Source organism: Barbatula barbatula, assembly GCF_947034865.1.
Source record: "Barbatula barbatula genome assembly, chromosome: 5".
NCBI lineage: Eukaryota > Metazoa > Chordata > Actinopteri > Cypriniformes > Nemacheilidae > Barbatula > Barbatula barbatula.
In genome coordinates, this window is record NC_136769.1 from 11,742,920 (window position 1) to 11,761,361 (window position 18,442).

Consider the following 18,442-nt stretch of genomic DNA (forward strand, 5'->3'; position numbering starts at 1 on the left):
CATACTTGTTCCAAACCTTAGACCTGAAATTTGCCCTTAATTATACATAAACATCACTCAGCAACCACACCTGAACCAACTCGCAATTCTCTGTGAAGTGAACCTTTTAATAACAAACTATATTCCCAAAGTTCATATAATGCATTTAGTCAATCAACAGTAAAATGACTTAACATAATGGCAAATGCATAAAGACGTACTCAGATGGTTGACCGGTAATGTCTACATAATGCATATCATCATAAAAAGAGCAAACTTAATTCACTGCTGCTGCGAGTACATTGTGAAACCAGCAGGACATCTTCTTGTTGCTGTAATGTATGCGTGGATAACAAAAAGAAACAACAGTATATTTGCAATATTCATTAAAAAAAATCTATTTTTTAAATTGCACACTGCTATTTGTACATTCTTTTGTTAAATATATTCACAACTATATTCTGATCATTTTTTAAGCTGTAAGGTTTAGAGCTCATAAAATTTAATTCAGTAATGTTTGCACTTAATGTGCATAGAATCTGATTATGATAATGCAACAGTTGTTCTAAAAGTGTACACCGTGTTGAAGTATGTGCACTGTAGAAGATATTGTGGCAGATATTGTTTTATGTTTTGGAGCAGTGCCAAAGAACTTGGTAGGATGGTATGATGAAATGAGAAGGTGAGTGTGAATGTGTGACTATAGGGCTCTTCTTTTAAATGTGTTGTTTTGGTGTGCAACAGAAATACTGTATAAATGAAGAGAGCAGAAACGGATAACTCTGTTGTTATTTATTTTCACAAATCATGATTTCTTTATTGTGCATTTAAATAAAAATGTAATTATCTGTTTTTGCAAAGGAACTTTTCAAACATATACAGAGATACTAGAAAATATTTTAGTTTGAAATTTAGTAAGCTAAGCAGGCGTTTTCAGTAAGTTCGAGGGCCCATTGGACTCTCTAAATATACAGTTCAAGAAGAAAATATATTGCAGACAGAATTTTATTAAATTTTAAATATTTTGTGACATTTCAAACCAGTGCCTTTGGTTCAATATGACGATTCAACATAATGTTTGCATAACAGGTTTTTTTCCGTTGTTTTCTTTTCTTTTCTTTATCAGTTGACTGAGTACATGACGCCCAGACCAAGTGTCTTCATTGTTGTACAGTAGTTATGCTGTGTTGTATGTTGGTGTTTGTAACACGTCTCTCTTATGTGCTGCTTTATCCTAATTATGCTTTCATTGTTTCTTGTCATTTAGCGGATGAGGGCCGTGATGGTAAGAGAAAGAAATCCTCCTATTGTCTCGCCATGTGTGCGTTTGCTTATTTGTCAATGTGCTAGTTGCGTCGTCGTGATTGTGCACATAAACAAACGTCAGTCACTGTCTCTGTCGGTAGCCTATACAGTAGGTCTGTCACAGGGGTTCTGACTGGCTAAAATGAGACCAAAAACAAAACTTTGTTAATTTATTGACTTGATTCAGTTTGCAGATCTTAACCGGTCAGGCTGGGAGACCAGCTGAAGTCCAGCTTGGCTAGGCATCTTAAACCAGCTAAAATCAGCTTAAATCAACCAGGGTCAGCAAACCAGCTTAGTTTGGTTTAAGATGCACTGTTGAGTTCAGATAAAGAATTTGCTCAAATAAATGAGCAAATATTTACTTCAGGTGAAATAAGTTGGATATATATTTTAATTATTATGGTGGGTATATATCAATGTACAGTATGTGTGCTGGCGTGCATAAACAAAAAGTTGTTTCCACCTCTGGCCACTTTTTACAAGATTTATTTTGCATGTTTTGTTAGATGTTTAAAATATCAATAGGTTTAGGTTAAGACTACAAACCCTGTCATGAATCTTTTACCATAACCCTCATTTTGATGTCACAGATGCAACCATGTTTTATTTTTAAACTCTTGGTGTGGTAGACCAGTCCCAAGAATCCAGGAATATGTAGTATACTGATACTCTGAAGTGTGTCCGCCTGAATGTTTCACCGTCTGGATCTGTTTTTGAAGGAGTGGGTGTGTGTCGAGGTCAAGACATTTAGCAACTTGAGGTTAGAATGTAGGTTGCTGGACACAAGCTTTAAGCCTTTTCACAGTGCATATGTTTAGTGGCTGACATTGGTGTTAAACTTCTGTTAGGTGTCTGTCAAATTTGGGTTAAGTGTATCTAGGTCATTTTTTTGTATTTTAACTATATACCCAGCTTTATACTTGGGTTGTTGACCTCATTAAAGGGATACTTGAGCCAAGAAACCAAACTTCCCAATGTTTTACAGTCTATCTGAATATGACTTTCTTCTTGATGAATAATGAGTTATACCACATATCCTTTTTCTTCCAAGCGGTAGAATGGAAGTGAATGCGGGGCAATTTCCAAAATAAGTGTATCCATCGATCAAAGAACTGCTCATCACGGCTCTCTGGTCTCAAGAATGGTCTTCTGAAGTGAAACAATGTGTTTGTTTAATGTGAAATGTCCATATTCAAAGTGCTATTAACGTTGTTTTCAAACTTTCGTAATCCCTCGGCTGCACGCAATTCACAGGCTTATTTTTCCGGCAAATGACGGTGACGAAAGCTCCTGCACGGAGGAGATGGTATCCTATTGGAACAAAATAAAAAATGCCACGTTCGTCACCAGAACTTACCTGCGTCATCTGCCGGAAAAACAAGCCTGTCAAGGGATAACAGAAGTTTGACATTATCATCAATATCTCACCCAGTAGTTGTCAATAGGGATCTTTCTCTTAAAAAAACGCATCGATTTGCTTCAGAAGACTTATGTCAAGACCACAGAGCCATGTTGAGCCATTCTTTGATCGATTGATGAACATTTTTGGAGCTTCAAAAAATGTCCCCCAATTCACTTCCATTCTACCACTTGGAATAAAAAGGATACATGGTATTATAACTCCCACTGCTTATTCAGTTGAGATGCCTTGAGGGAGAGTAAAACATGGAGAAATTTTGTTTCTTGGCTGAAGTATCCCTTTAAGAGTATTAAAATATGAATTTTGCTCAGCTTATTTGAGTATTAGCCAAACTATGTATTGCACTGTGATTTTTACTGTTCACATTAACCTGCATAAACATAAAACAGAGAGCGAATGAGCTGGAACATTCTTTCTCTGGTTTTATGGAAATGCATGATGGCCCTGGTCCCACCACGGACCGTTTTTGCAGCAAAATGCTATGCATTTAAAAAAGTACCCTTTTTATTTATATTGTCTATTTTATATTTACTTAACAATATTTTATTCTTAAGAGCTGAAGGTGAGAGGGAAGAGAATGCAAAATTGATTTTAAATAATTACCCATCAAAGGCATCCATTTAACTTTAACGTAACCAGCATTAAAATACTCATACTGTGAATACAACTTTGTTGATGGTTTGCAGAAAAATCTATATGGTTAGGTTTTAATTTGTAGGACTGTTTAATAAAGAAAATAACTTAATTAATGGCTATGCACATCTTTTTTATATGTTAGTATGTTTAGTATTTATAAATGCCTCTTAATAAGCCAAACTTAGAAGATCAATGACGTCTTGGCCTGTATTATTAAGTTTTAATAGTTTGTCTCTCTGTTTTTCTCTGATACAGAATTGCCTGAGGATGGTAAGACACACAAATCCTTAAGCATGTATTGTCAATGACATATACATGAAAAAAGTCCAAATATTTGTCATGCAAAAGGAAATTGTGTGAATGTCTTTCACATCCCAGTGCAACTGGAAAGGGTTAAAGTTTAATGCCACAAACTTTTGTTTCATTGTTATCATTGGTTTACATATGTCAAATACAGAATTGATTCAAGTATCATGATGAATGCTTTAGTTCTGTTCTTGTTGTCTGTGTATTTAGCCTGTCTTTAATTTCTATTCTTTTAAGCTGTCAGAAGTGCATCAGCTTACACTGTTTCTCTGACCCCATGTAGAACATGTCCCGGGAGAAGAGCCAGAGATGTCTCAAATAACTGGACTGTTTGTGGAGAAACCTCAGAGTGCCACGGTACAAATAGGTGAGATTCTCAAACTCAACACTCTCCTCAGATTCGGTGTTGTATTTAATCAAACACTTGGATCTAAACTGTATGTATAAAAATGTTTTAACATAAGGACAAAGTCCAAAGCTCTTCAAATCCACTCATGAGTATAGCTCCATTAATTATGTGTAACAGTTCTCTTCTGAGAGCTGGATTGAAGACCCATGGCCTAGTCCTAGTGAAAAGATTGTTTTAATTTAATGACACACATACAGTATATTGATAAACATGTCTCTTCTTTGCACACTTGACAATAGGGAAAGATATGGCATTTGTGGCTAAGGTGGACTCCTCACAGATGGTTAGGAAGCCAACCATGAAGTGGTTGAAGGGGAAATGGCTGGATTTAGGCAGCAAGGCTGGCAAACACCTGCAGTTCAAAGAAACCTATGACAGGAACACCAAGGTGAGTTAGGGATTGTGTTTTTGGTTGTTGGAGATTCACTGGACTTTTTGTTTGTTTCCAAAACAGAGTAATGATCTGCACTTTCTATTTGACAGATATACACCTATACGATGACCATTATTAAGGCTAAGGATGGGTGTGCAGGAGGTTATCGTTGTGAGGTCACAGCCAAAGACAAGTGTGACAGCTGCACGTTTGATGTGACTGTTGAAGGTAAAACATCACACAACACTGTTAAAAAACTGTAGTTTTATGGAATTTTACTGTTTTATTTTACAGAATTTTCAAATTTTTGATATGTGGTAAATAAATAAATAAATAAACTGCCAATTTGTCATGCCATTACATATTTTTACAGGATATTTTGGTACAATGTGGTTCAACAACAACAATAAAAATCATCATCATTATAATTTTAATGTTTATTGATATACATGATAAAAAGGGATTACAAACTTTTTTTTAATGCTTAAAACCCCCAAATGTGTGATGACCCTTTTCATTAATTGGAAAAAACTGTACATTTTAAATGATTACATTTTTAAAATGAAGAACTTTGCAATAGTTTTATTGGTTAGATTTCTGCAAAACCCAGACACAAACCTAAAGTGTGACTAATAATGATTTACGGCAAAATTACGAAATATGGAGATACATGGTTTCAGAAGGACAGTAGCAATATGTGACCTGATCTTTCATTTTGAATCACTTTCACTCATATAAGATATAAACACTAAAAAGAAAAATATGAACCAACGTTTAAATCTATATTGAACATTTAAAGCTTTTTCACAAAGAATGAGATATAAATAAGAAATGTTTTACATTTACCCTTTGAGACCCACTGGGGGTCTACAGATCCCAGTTTGAAAATCCCATTCAGAAAATTTGACAACTCATAAAAAGAGTTTACACACCTGAGTGTATGTATGCACTGTACATCTATGATCTTATTCATTATTCAGCATGTATTTTTACTGATTAGATCATCCTTGTTAGATAAACAGCACTTAGTCAGGCAGCACTACACATTTATTAGCTTTGACAGCAATCAAAGTGAGCAAATAAAACTCAAGATTTTTCATCATCATTTGTTTCATCTTCTTCCCAGCTGCTCCTGATGCTCAGCAAACAAATATTTTGGAGGCGTTCAAACGATCGTGAGTTTATTTGGGTGTCTGTGTCATTAGAGACTGCTTGAGTGTGTTTGAAGCCTACTGGTAGTTTTTTATTTATTATGATAGTTTTCTTTGGAGTGTTTTTGTAAGGCTATGTGTGTGTGGGGGCATCTGTGTCCTGCAATAAGCATAATGTAACCTTGCCTTATATTGTTTTATTTTGTTATAAACTTAATGTAATATCTTAATTTTGTTGTTTTGCTTGCAAAATCCTGGTATCTCTTTGATTTGTTTTTCATTTACCTTCAACTATTTACAGAGGAGATGCAGGAGAGGATGCAGGAGAGCTTGACTTCAGTGGTTTACTCAAGAAAAGGTTGGGTACAATGTCCACACCCCCATGTTTTTTTTTCTAGTCTGTCTTAACATGAATAATTTTGATCTGCTCCTCAGAGAGAAAAAGCAAAAGGAGCAGCCCCAGGAGGAGGTAGATATTTGGGAGATCCTGAAGACTGCTAAACCATGCGACTATGAGAAGATTGCATTTGAATACGGCATCACTGACCTCCGGGGCATGCTCAAAAGACTAAAGAAGATGAAGAAGGTTGAGCCCAAAAAGAGCGATGGTGAGATACACAAAAGATACGCAATGCCTCCACATACATTCATATGTAAAGTGTTACCAGTACCGGTGTGCAGTCATACTTAATGTAAGCACGGCTGTGTTTAGCCATTGTGTTTATATATTATTTTTCAATCAGCCTTTCTGAGAAAAATGGAACAATCTTATTCCGTGGAGAAAGGAAAGAAAATTTTGCTTTCTGTGGAGCTCACTGATCCCAACGCTCAAGTCAAATGGCTGAAAAATGGACAGGAGATCAAACCCTCCGCCAAGTGAGATACTTTGTCTTGTGTATAAGTTAGGAGATGACTGTAAGGCACTTGAGTTCTCATATATGATCCTTTGATACTTTGTGATCTGTCTTTCTCTGTTAGATATATCTTTGAGAGTGTGGGTGGTATCCGTAAGCTCACTATTAACAAGTGCACTCTGGCCGACGATGCAGCATATGAATGTGTGATTGGGGAGGAGAAGAGTTTCACTGAGGTCTTTGTCCAAGGTACATTGTCATCATCATCACCGGCATCATTAGTTTGTCATTTTCATTCATTTATTCTGTCTGCTTATCTGCTGCCGTCTGCAGTGTTTGTTTCTTCCCGCAGTCGGTTTGACTGGTAGCCATCCGTCCTATTGATTATTTTAAAGCTCTGTCTTTGCTGCCCTACGTTCCCTTGTTTTCTTTTGGCTATTTATTTTAAAATATCTGCTTCTGTCTGTTTTAGTTCTCGGAAGGATGTTTTATTGGATTTGTGTAAGTTCTTCATAAATGTATAGCATTAAGGCCACCACCTGTACTTGCATAGTAATTCCCATTGTGTTATATTTTCTGCTTTTATGCAAATGACATTTATGACAATTTCACAGTTCCCTTATTAATTTTTTTTACATAATAGCTGCTTATTGGGGAATTTTTATCAACAGAGCCCCCAGTCACCATCACTAAAATGCTGGATGACATCCATGTGGTTGTTGGGGAGAAGGTGGAGTTTGAGGTCGAGGTGTCTGAAGAAGGAGCCAATGTGAAATGGTGAGGCAACACACCAAACCGATCAGTTTTTCGACCAGATAATTTAGAACAATTCCATTTTAATTCAAATCGATTTGGACTGGAATGCCTTGTAGCAATGTAAACAATGTTTGCAAATACAAAATAATAAAATAAAAGTTTAACTTCTTGACCCACATTTAAAAAAAACAATTGTAAATACAAGGGCAAATGCAAGTTTAATGTTCTGTGAAGGTTTGGTCATTGTTTTGTTATGATCTATTTTCTATTCTATTTTCTATTTTGCTGCTATTAATCTTTACCTGTACAATAAATTCCAAAATATGACTATATTCTAATTATAAAAATACCAATTGCAATAACGCAAAGGCACTAATATTTAGATTGAAATATTTAGATTAAGATTAATTTAGATTAATATTTAGATTGAAATATTTAGATTAAGATGAATTTAGATTAATATTTAGTACAGTATGTGAGTACTTGTGCTCTTCAGCATCTCTGTTTGTATTCAACTGAGCTGAAGTAGAGAGTTACATGCTATGCGTTTGAAAGCTTTCACTCCTATTTATTCTATAAACCACATCATCGGGATGTTGGTTAAAAACACCAGAAAAAACCCTTTAAAGAATCAGTCATCTCAATAGAATACCTAAGTATACAGTATTTCAAGATCAGTCCATCCATTCCTACAGTATTTAGCTGAATCAAAAGCCTGGATATGCATTCTCTTTTCTTGTCCCCTTTCTGTCTCACCCTCTCTCTCTCTCTCTCTCTCTCTCTCTATCTCTCTATCTCTCTCTCTCTTTCGTTCATGTTTTATTTTTGTCCTTCTTTGCTCCCTTTTACACAGCCCCCATTCTTTCTAATTTTATATTCAGTTGTCCTGCGATAGATCTCCTTGTTCTGCTTTTTCGTATTAATATTTTTTTTAATCTCAATTTTTTTTTCTCTCCCTCTGTCTCTCTTCATCTCACTCAGGATGAAGGATGGAGTGGAACTGAGTAGAGATGGAAAGTATCGCTTTAAGAAAGATGGCACGAAGCACTGGCTCATCATCAATGAGGCGACTTCAGAGGACATTGGAATGTACCATGTGTTCACCAGTGGGGGGGAGTCCAAAGGAGAGCTGGAAGTGGAAGGTACTTCTTTAAAATAGTGGAATGTGATTCTAATGATAATATTCATCAGTTGCTCCATGATTATTCTCTTGATTCGTTTTTACATTCTTCCACTCTGAGGCCAAACAGCAATAGTTTGGTGTGTATTTTACGTATTGGTAATGGTACATTGTCCTTTGCTCGTTTTCTTTTTCAGAGAAGGAGCTGGAGATCCTCCAGAATATAGCTGATCTGACACTAAAGGCCTCAGAACAGGCAGTCTTCAAGTGTGAAGTGTCTGATGAGAAAGTAACCGGCAAATGGTTCAAGGATGGAGTGGAGGTCATTCCCAGCGACCGCATCAAAATGACACACATTGGCAGGTATATTGGTCTACTCACTAGGGTCCCTATCGATTCACACATTTACAAGCTCACCTTAACCTTGACTTCTCTGATAGCCTTGTATTCTCTAATGTCAGGACATAGTTTTTAGGAATGTGTTCACCCTTACTAGGCAGAGATTCTAAATACAGATGTTTTTTGGGGAGAGATACATATGCAAACAACACTGGTAGCGTTCATTGCTGTCATATAGGATTCACAAATTGGTGATCGATGATGTCAAGCCTGAGGATGCAGGAGATTATACCTTCGTACCTGATGGTCACGCTCTTTCCATTTCAGCCAAACTTAACTTCTTGGGTAAGGGACATAATCAGAAACATGTTTTTGTTTCTTTGTTTTTCACCTGGTTAATTTCAACCATGACCCTGAGCTCTATACCTTTTCCTCCACAGAGATTAAGATCGATTATGTTCCTCGTCAGGGTAAGTATGTCACCTACATTAAAAAGTCTCTCTATGCGTAGATTTGAGACTGTATTAATTATTTTACTGTTTGAACTCTGTCATCCAGAACCTCCCAAAATCCACTTGGACACCACCGGCAGCATGGTCAACAAAAACACCATTATCGTCGTTGCGGGAAACAAACTCCGGTTTGATGTTGACATCACAGGAGATCCCGCACCCATTGTCTGCTGGAAAAAAGGAGATACGGTGCGGAACCGCTGCCAAATTGTCACACATCCTCCATATTAATTCGGACCAAATGATCCATATGGGCATATGACACAAACGTTTGCTCAGACAAATTTTCTCCAGTTGAAAAATTTACTGATTCTCCTACACAGAGTCACTGCAAAACATTTGAAAGAAATGTGACATATTCTCAAACAAACGTATATATTGGATGTGACGTGTGTATGATGCAGGAGATCAGCGAGGCTGAGGGGCGCGTAAGAGTGGAGACCAGGAAGAACCTGAGCTGCTTTGTTATCGAAGGGGCAGAGAGATCTGATGAGGGCCTGTATCACATCACTGTAACCAACCCTGCTGGAGAAGACAAGGCTGATGTCTTTGTTAAGATAGTTGGTAGGGTCAAAATGGACAAAGCAAGTTTCAATAACGTCACAGATATATATTTAATAATTGCTGACAAGAGTAAAGACATTTACACTTTATACTTTGATTATATTGAGATGACTAGGTTATTTTTCTCAGGAGAAACATGAATTAAGATCTAATTTGTAATTTGTTTTCATAAGGGTAACCTTGTCTCTCCTTTGAGCCACCCCCCACCCCACATTGTTTCCATTATTCTCTCCTCTTTCTTCTTTATCTGACCGAGCTCTGCATTGTGTTCAGATGTGCCTGATCCACCTGAGAATGTGAAATGCAATGGAGTGGGAGAGGACACTGCCTCTATCCTGTGGGAGCCACCCAAATTTGATGGTGGCGTTCCAGTAAAAGGTCACACAGATCATCAACTTTTGTCTTTTTTAATTTTTTCAGCAGCTGGATAAGTTATGCATTGTCTTCTCAATGTATTTATAGAATTTGACTTGCAGCTTTGGTTTTAATTCCAGGATACCTAATGGAAAGAAAGAAGAAGGGTTCTTCCAGGTGGACTAAGCTAAACTTTGACATTTATGAATCCACAACATACGAAGCCAAGAAGATGATTGAAGGCGTGCTGTATGAGATGAGGGTGTTTGCTGTTAACGGGATTGGTATCTCCCAGCCAAGCGCCACCTCCAAACCCTTCATGCCCATTGGTTGGTCCCAATTAAGATTTTATTATTGGGACCCAAAAGTTGTATTTTTGGCCTTTATAGCTTTTGTTTGATAGAACAGTCTAGACGTGACAGGAAAAGATTTGGCTATAGACACAGACTTTTCTTACACCTTAAAGCCTTCATCTTGTTTTCCTCATCCATCCTAGCTCCAACCAGTGAACCGACACGACTGTTGGTGGATGACGTCACTGATGGTAGCTGTGCTTTGAAATGGCTTCCCCCTGAGAGGATTGGAGCCGGTGGGATTGACGGATACTTCATTGAATATTGTGTTGAGGGAGGTAAGCGTTAAAAGCAAACTTGTAAGCTAAAGACTAAGAATGGCTTTATTATAGGAGGTCACATAGTTGTATTATTTTTATCATTCTTTGACATGTTTACACATCTTGCTGGTGTGGCTCTTTCTTTGTCCCCGGTGGGACTCACAGGCACTGAATGGGTGCAGGCCAACGAGACCCCTGTTGAGAAGAACAGTTACAGGGTCAAAGGCCTGCCTGTGGGAGAGAAGATGCTGTTCAGGGTGACAGCTGTGAACATTGCTGGCCGTAGCCCTCCAGCTGTGACAGGGCAAGCTGTCACTATCCGGGAGATTGTCGGTAAGGTAACACACATCTCTTAAGGGTGTGCATTGATTACTTAAATATACAATATTTAACATACGTTAACAGTTGTCTCTGCACTTCAATTTCAGTTTCTGTAATGTTCAACATTTAATTTTTCTCTCTTTCCTTACCCTCTCTTACCTTGCTGGTTCTCAGAACGCCCTAAAATCCGTCTCCCCCGGCAACTTAGGACTAAATACATCAAAAGGGTGGGCGAGAAGATCAACCTTGTTATTCCCTTCCAGGTCCGTAATGCACAATCATTCGCCCTTTCACTGCCAGAAGTGTTGTCCAACTTTGGAGAATTGACACCTTAGCTCTTTGTTAAAATACTTTTCTAGAAACAGGTCAAAATAACAGAAATCCTACTCTGTATATTTTCAGACATCAAATACTGCAGAGAATATGGATAAGTCCAATATAACAGTAATATTAATACATGCATTTAGGAAAAGTTCAGAAATTACTTTATAAAACGGTCAGTTCTGGTCCTTGGTTCTGATTGGTTGAGCAATAAGCCCTTAGCTGTTATAAAATGCATTGTGACCCACTGCTTCTTGGGGCTTATTGATTAATTTTATTTGATAACCTGAATTTTTATGCCAGTTTTCATGTCTGGTCATGCTGTCCATCTTTCACATTGCTGTTGGATGACTTTGTCACTCCTGAGGTTTGATTTTGTTGAAATTCAACAGACACATGACTGAAACGGCCGTAATACATTTAGAAATGTTCATTAAATGAACATTTGGAATGTTTTTAAAAATTTTCTGTGGCTGTACATGAAATAAAACCATGTTGTGGTTTGCTTTTGCAAAATAATTTTGTCTGTTCTGTTCTCAGGGCAAACCGCGTCCGGTAGTGACCTGGTTCAAAGATGGTGCACCTCTGGAAGAAGCAGGGGTGAATATCCGCACATCTGAGGTGGACACCATCCTGTTCATCAGGCAGTCGGTTAGAGAACATTCTGGACTGTACACACTCTCCGTGCAGATCGAGAATATGGATGACAAAGCGAATATTCAGATCCAGATTGTGGGTTAGTATGAACGGCAAGATTTGAATAATAGAACAGTTCCATGTAACCGAAAATATGCTAGATTCTGCTCAATTATCTGTAGAGATACATTAACATTATAGACAACACTGGGAACACAACTTTAAGGATCAAATTACAGGATTGAAAGGTACAGTTCAAGAGGTTTGTTTCTCTTTGAAGTTAGCTGTGAGTCTTTTGTTACCCCTGAGGATCACTTTCAAATGTGATGCTTTTTCTTCTTAATTGATATAAAGGTTTCAAATTATACACTTACTCTTACCAAAATTGAGGGTGTCATAGGTCAGTACGATGGCTGGGATTATTCTTCAGGGTGTTGAACGGGATTAGAATAGTATTAGGAGACACTCACTCTGTGTTCCCGCTGGGAGGTAAACTAATGAGGGTGCAAAAACCCTTCAGATGAGCCAGACATCCATTTAGTCACAGTTTGCTGCCAGCATCCCAGCAGCCTGCTCAGGATTAATGCCAAACGCTTCCAGCCGCAAACTCTGCCTCTCTCTCAATCTTGTTCTTTCCTTTGGAGCTTGAGCTCACTTTCTCTACCTCTCTCTACTTCTTTCATCTTTATCATTCTTTCACTTGCTCACTTGTTGCCCTTCTCAGATTAGCACACATTAACTAGTCTCTTGGCTAAAATTAGGGCAGTGTATCGGTGTCAAGCTATAGAGCAATACCTACCATATTTTTATCCTTTGTCCTTTTTCCTTCACACACATACACTTGAAGACAAGCCTGGGCCGCCGATGAATGTCACTGTGACTGATGTTTGGGGCTTTAATGCTGCTTTGGAATGGAAACCACCGAAAGACAATGGCAACAGTGAGATCACTGGCTATACCATTCAAAAGGCTGACATGAAAACCAAGGTAAACCTGAACTAAAAACATCTCTTTCTTTATTTCTGTTTCTTTCTATATACGCAGTTGTGGTTTATTTCTGTGTTCCATTGCCAAAAGAAGGCTTTAATATCAAAGATGCAATCAAAGCGAGTTGCCTGCTGAACAAGTGAGAACAACAACAGAACAACTGAACTCCGTCTGGGCGGTGCAGACCTTTATAGGGGTCTTCCCGCACACACGTCAAACTGAGATTTCGAGGGTTACCATATAACTTGAAACAGATCTTTCCTTAGCATGCCTTATCAATGAGGCCCTCGTGATAACTTGGAACAGATGTCTTTCCTATCTGGTGCCCCCCCCAAGCGATAACAAAGACTCTACTATGTACATCTAGAGATATACTAACAAAAATTTATAATATTAAAGTAATGGGTACATGATTCCTTTACATTTTGGTTAATAAAATCTTCAACAGCACCAGACAGATTTACAGGGCCATATGTGACCAAAAGCACGTGGCCATATGTGACCAAAAGCACGTGGTCCCTTCTAATCTTCCGCATCATACAGTAGTATTTTGTTCAACTTAATGATGAGTCTTCTGGGAAGGAAGTTGACCGGGATGCACAAAGCCCAGACATGAATCCTACCAAACGCCTTTAGGATGAATTACAATGTTGACTGTTAGCCAGACAGACTGTTAGCCAGACAGTGCCTGACTTCGTGTAGATGAATGGGATGAAATCCTTGCTGCCGTGTACAGTACCAAGTTCAACATATAGCAGAAAGCCTTTCAACTTGAGTTACGGCCAATATGGACGTGCTTGGCCATTTTATGCATATTCTTGTCCCAGTTCATATCATGGTTCATATCAGTTTTTATTGCGCAAGACTGAAGGTAAACCAGCATACTGATAACACTAAATAAATATACACTACACAAGCATATGTGTTTCTTCATTTTGTATCTTTTCTGGCAACATAATAATAAAGAAACAGATTGTGACCCCTTTAAGAAAGCTCTGTGCACATCTTCATTCACTTGATCATCTCTCATTCACTCACTTGTGAATTTCAGGAATGGTTCACAGTTCTCGAGCACAATCGCAGACCAAGTTGCACTGTGTCCGATCTGGTGATGGGGAACGAGTTCTCGTTCCGTGTGTTCAGCGAGAACATCTGTGGCCTGAGTGATGATGCCGGCATCAGCAAAAACACAGCTATCATCACTAAAACAGGTAGGCTATACCGTTTGAAAAGTTCTTGTGAATCACTACAGTTCACACTGCATTGCTTCATGGTTATTGCAGTGGTTTTCAGTTTGTGAAGTTGAGACAGGTGTGTTAGACAAGGGAGTTGTACAAAATGTGCAGATGTGCAAAATGTCTTGTCACTTTCTCTTAGGACTTAAATGCAATAAACTGCCCTACAAGGAAAAAGACATGAACAGCTCCCCCAAGTTTATTGCACCTCTTGTGGACAGAAGTGTCATCGCAGGTTACAGCGCCGCCATCAGCTGTGCAGTCCGTGGTTACCCCAAAGTACGTTTGTGTAGCTATAAATACTCATCCACGCTAGCATATGTTTTTAGGAATTTTACAGTACTGCTTTTTCACTTGTTCTCTTGCCAGCCAAAGATTATCTGGATGAAAAATAAGATGATTATTGGGGAGGACCCAAAGTTTCTCATGCGGAATAACCAGGGCGTGCTGACTTTAAACATCCGTAAGCCAAGCTTGTTTGATGGAGGGAAGTATACATGCAGAGCTATCAATGACCTAGGAGTGGATGAAGTGGAGTGCAGGCTGGAGGTCCGAGGTATGGTCAAAAATTCCAAGTTCATCACCCCCAGAGTGCCGACTGTAACTTTACTATTAGTGTTATGTTTTTTCATGATCCTTGTTTATTTTACATTCTTAAATTACATTTATATTTTTGTTTTTCCATTATAGTCATGAAAGAAAAAGAGGAGATGAAGAAGTAAATGCAAAACCCAGAAAGACACTGAAGATGTCTGTACAGTAGTGATATGGGCTTCAAGTGTGTATCAGGAAAGCAACAACACTTAGTAAATTGATTTAGCATAAAAATAAGTCATTATGCAGTTTTCTGCTTTTCTTAAATTAAACCTTACAAAACAGTACTGCTGCTGTATGGTACATGGATGGCATCAGATGGTATTGCTGAATGAATCTTATTAATGTACCTTGTCATTTACATGGTACTTCAAAGCACTTAAAACAATACCACGGTACCACAACTAACGCAATGGTGTTTTAGTATTTTAGTGTTAGTGATATTGAACTAATGAGTATAGTAATAAGACATAGGCCTATAGTATAATATAAAGCCTAACGTATAGTATAATGTAGTCAGTTGTTTATGCTTTAGGTAGGCTTTGCGAGTAGCCAACAGTATGTCAGATTTTTGCGGGTCAAATTGCTTGAAATAAAAGCTCATAAAACTCAATATGTGTGTTATTTCACCAGCCCCAGAAAACAAGTAGGTTACTATCCAGGTAGCTAGGGCTGCTCGATTATGGGGAAAATCATAATAATGGAATACACAGATCTTTCCTTGCCAGGTTGGAAATCCGTGGGTAGAGCCTCTGAGATTCTCTGCGCCACTTCAGCAGGTCTTCCTCAGCATCTAGTGTCTCTGTCTGCAGATACAAGAGCAATGGCCTGATCCTGTTTGAGAAGAGGTCCTCCAGCTTTGTCTGTGGTGACGTTAAAGAAGCCCCTTATCTTTTAAACCCCATGCAACTATAGCTTCACTCAGTCCATGCACTATGTGTTGCCTGGTAGGTCTTCAGGAATAAATGCCGTTTGAAGACATTTCGTGTTCAAATTTGAAATCTGCGTCAATGTAGTGTATTGTTAAGCTTATGTTATATGCATACATTTTGCAGCGGCGAAGTACTCTGCTTTAGAAACTTCACTAGCCACTTGTGCACAGCGTTTTTCATATAAAGCAGGCAGAGAAACTCTTGTGAAATATTGTCGATATAAATTTCTTCTTTTTCAACCGTGCTAAGGGGGCACATGCCTTTGGCCAAGATGTATGCAACAGCATCTGTTATTTTTTTATGCTGATGGATAAGAAGTTGCACTGAAGAGTGTGTCTTTAATGGAGGACTGTCGTTGTGGTGTTTTTTGCACTTTCTGTTTCTATACCATTTAGTTAGTCATAGATCGATCTGTTTAAATAAATAAAAAATCTAACAGTAATAATAACCGTGAAGCAAATCTTGCACATCATTTGCGCTTGATCCAATATGTTCCCTAACAACAGAACTGCTTTTACCTTTATTGTCATCTTCACCCGAGCTGATTTTTAAATGCCACCAGAAACCACACACATGTTCGCTGACAGTATAGGCTGAGGGAGCACTGGCTTCGGGAGGGGCGAAGTCCGCATGCGAGTCATTTAGAACAGAACACAGGCCAAATAGCTTGCGAAACGGAATGTAACTAAATAATAGTTTTTGTGATCGTTGGGAGCTGAAATCGAAATCAAAATGCGATTAATTCCACAGCCCTACAGGTAGCCAAAACAGTTTGGCCTAAAAATTGCCCAAAATCGGCTGGCCAGAAACAATTACTCGGCCCAGTTGCGGTTGCCGGCAAACCTGTTTTGGTAGAACAACAAAACTTTTGGCAAAATTTGCCTTTTTGCCCAAATTAAGTATAGAATTTATTCTTAATCATGCTCTTCATAAAATCTACTAAAATAAATGTGTATTAGACATTCAGTTTAATTTAAAAATCCAGCTTTAAGCCATTTTAAAAAACATTATTAAGATGTAATTTACTTTTTCCCTTCTTAAAACACGTGTTTAAAGCGCACAAACATTGAGAATAGACTATCACAGAGGTTTCAAGTTTAGTTTAAATATTTATTTGAATTGTAACATTACATAAACAAATGGAAGTGATCAATAAAACATCTGGACACTCCTCAAGTAAGTGTATCTTAAAAGGACAGGCTGACAGAAAGAGATAAGAGAGGGGACAGAAAATGACTCATTGTCAATACATCAGACAGACTGAAGGCATGACTGGTAAATGCATTTGAAATACCTTATAAAGTATTTGCTTGTTTTCGGGCCCTCTCTTGTTAGATGCAAGCTGAAGCCATCTGTTTATATACTTTTCAAGTCCTGATCACCAGCCTGCCACTGAAATAAAATAATTTCTGTCAGCAGCTGTTTGAGGAAAACATTTATTTAATATTAATACTTATTTATCTTTTAATTATTTAAGACATCATTGTCAACCATAGTATTTCTATGCATTACAAGGATACACAGAGAACCACACATCAGGCTTGGGATATAATTATTAATTATTTAATTATTATTATTTACAGGTATCCACTAAAACACACAAACTGTCAGACAGTTTGTCTCAATCAAGCTGCCACCCACAGCCTCCATGACCAAGAGTGCCAGTAGTAAAAAAAACCTCAATTTAATATTTTTTTTAATTCACATTGTTTTATTAATTCTTAATCTTCTAATTTTGTACATATGAATGTATCATTACTGACCAACAAAATTAAAATGTGTGAAAACACACCAAATATTGTGTATTACCTGCTTCTTTCTTACTATAGCATTGTTTTCTAAATGTATTTTATTACATCACTTTATATCTCCAGGAGAACAGTGTAGTGTTACTGTTTTAATATCATGTGTTTCATTTCAGTTGACCTTTGTGTGCAATATTATGTCATTGAAAAGTAAGCGGGCCTCTGTAGATTAAAATAAGTGTTATTTTGTTTTTATTAGTAATTAATCACTCATTTAAAAACGAATTTATTAAATGTAACCATTCGTTTTAATAGTAGAAATGTATTTCGTATGCAGCTTTGCTGTGACGCTATTGGTGATTTAAAAAAAACTGTTTTACTGCACTGTTGCAGTTTAAATTACATCAACACATCGAATAGCACTAGGCGTTTCCAGACACTTCAGTGGTTAATAAAGTATTACAAAATAATAATTATATTAATTAACAGTTAAGTAGCGATCAAGCAAACTTTATATATAAAGCACAAAGTGCTGTTAAGAAAAATTAATTAATTAAAATGTACACTAACATGAGATATTAATACAGTACATCACATGCACTAAAACAATCAAAATGTCAACAACATGTTTTAAAAGCCAAAGAGAAAAGATGAATGTCTTATAGACAGGGGCGAATCGTTCCACTATTTAGTAGCTGATAAGAAGAACCTTTGCTTTATTAAAGAACAATAACCAAAAGCATACATGTGTTTCATGTAATGATGAAAATCAAAATCATCATACACTAATACACAATTAAACATATATTTGTGCATTTAAATATATGCTACTAAGTACAGTATGTTGCCGTGCTTTCATTTTAAATAGGAATGACGTGTAGGCCTATAGCCTGATATTTTCCGGATGTTTCAATATATTGAGTTTAGTTTACATATGATTTAAAAATCCTTTTACTTACATGCCACAGATACATTTT

The 18,442-nt window shown here is 37.4% G+C and overlaps 1 protein-coding gene across 3 annotated transcripts in view; it reads left to right on the forward strand.

Moving 5' to 3' along the window:
• The window catches only part of mybpc2a (myosin binding protein Ca), a 28,283-nt gene extending 12,884 nt beyond the window's left edge, over positions 1-15,399 (forward strand). For 2 of the 3 annotated variants that reach the window (XM_079457245.1, XM_079457243.1), the window contains 26 exons: positions 3,933-4,016; positions 4,298-4,446; positions 4,542-4,659; positions 5,558-5,606; positions 5,884-5,940; positions 6,018-6,190; positions 6,326-6,458; positions 6,561-6,685; positions 7,108-7,213; positions 8,174-8,334; positions 8,510-8,675; positions 8,890-8,996; positions 9,092-9,121; positions 9,210-9,352; positions 9,568-9,727; positions 10,001-10,105; positions 10,222-10,410; positions 10,578-10,712; positions 10,860-11,027; positions 11,190-11,278; positions 11,877-12,072; positions 12,820-12,959; positions 14,011-14,170; positions 14,337-14,473; positions 14,564-14,750; positions 14,885-15,399. In XM_079457245.1, the coding sequence (XP_079313371.1) occupies positions 3,959-4,016; positions 4,298-4,446; positions 4,542-4,659; positions 5,558-5,606; positions 5,884-5,940; positions 6,018-6,190; positions 6,326-6,458; positions 6,561-6,685; positions 7,108-7,213; positions 8,174-8,334; positions 8,510-8,675; positions 8,890-8,996; positions 9,092-9,121; positions 9,210-9,352; positions 9,568-9,727; positions 10,001-10,105; positions 10,222-10,410; positions 10,578-10,712; positions 10,860-11,027; positions 11,190-11,278; positions 11,877-12,072; positions 12,820-12,959; positions 14,011-14,170; positions 14,337-14,473; positions 14,564-14,750; positions 14,885-14,916 (3,273 nt within the window). In that variant the 5' untranslated portion in view covers positions 3,933-3,958 and the 3' untranslated portion in view covers positions 14,917-15,399. Of the gene's footprint in view, positions 1-3,886; positions 4,017-4,297; positions 4,447-4,541; positions 4,660-5,557; positions 5,607-5,883; positions 5,941-6,017; positions 6,191-6,325; positions 6,459-6,560; positions 6,686-7,107; positions 7,214-8,173; positions 8,335-8,509; positions 8,676-8,889; positions 8,997-9,091; positions 9,122-9,209; positions 9,353-9,567; positions 9,728-10,000; positions 10,106-10,221; positions 10,411-10,577; positions 10,713-10,859; positions 11,028-11,189; positions 11,279-11,876; positions 12,073-12,819; positions 12,960-14,010; positions 14,171-14,336; positions 14,474-14,563; positions 14,751-14,884 lie in introns of all 3 variants that reach the window. The other variant, XM_079457244.1, reaches the window with a different exon arrangement.
• The last annotated feature ends 3,043 nt before the right edge of the window (positions 15,400-18,442 follow it).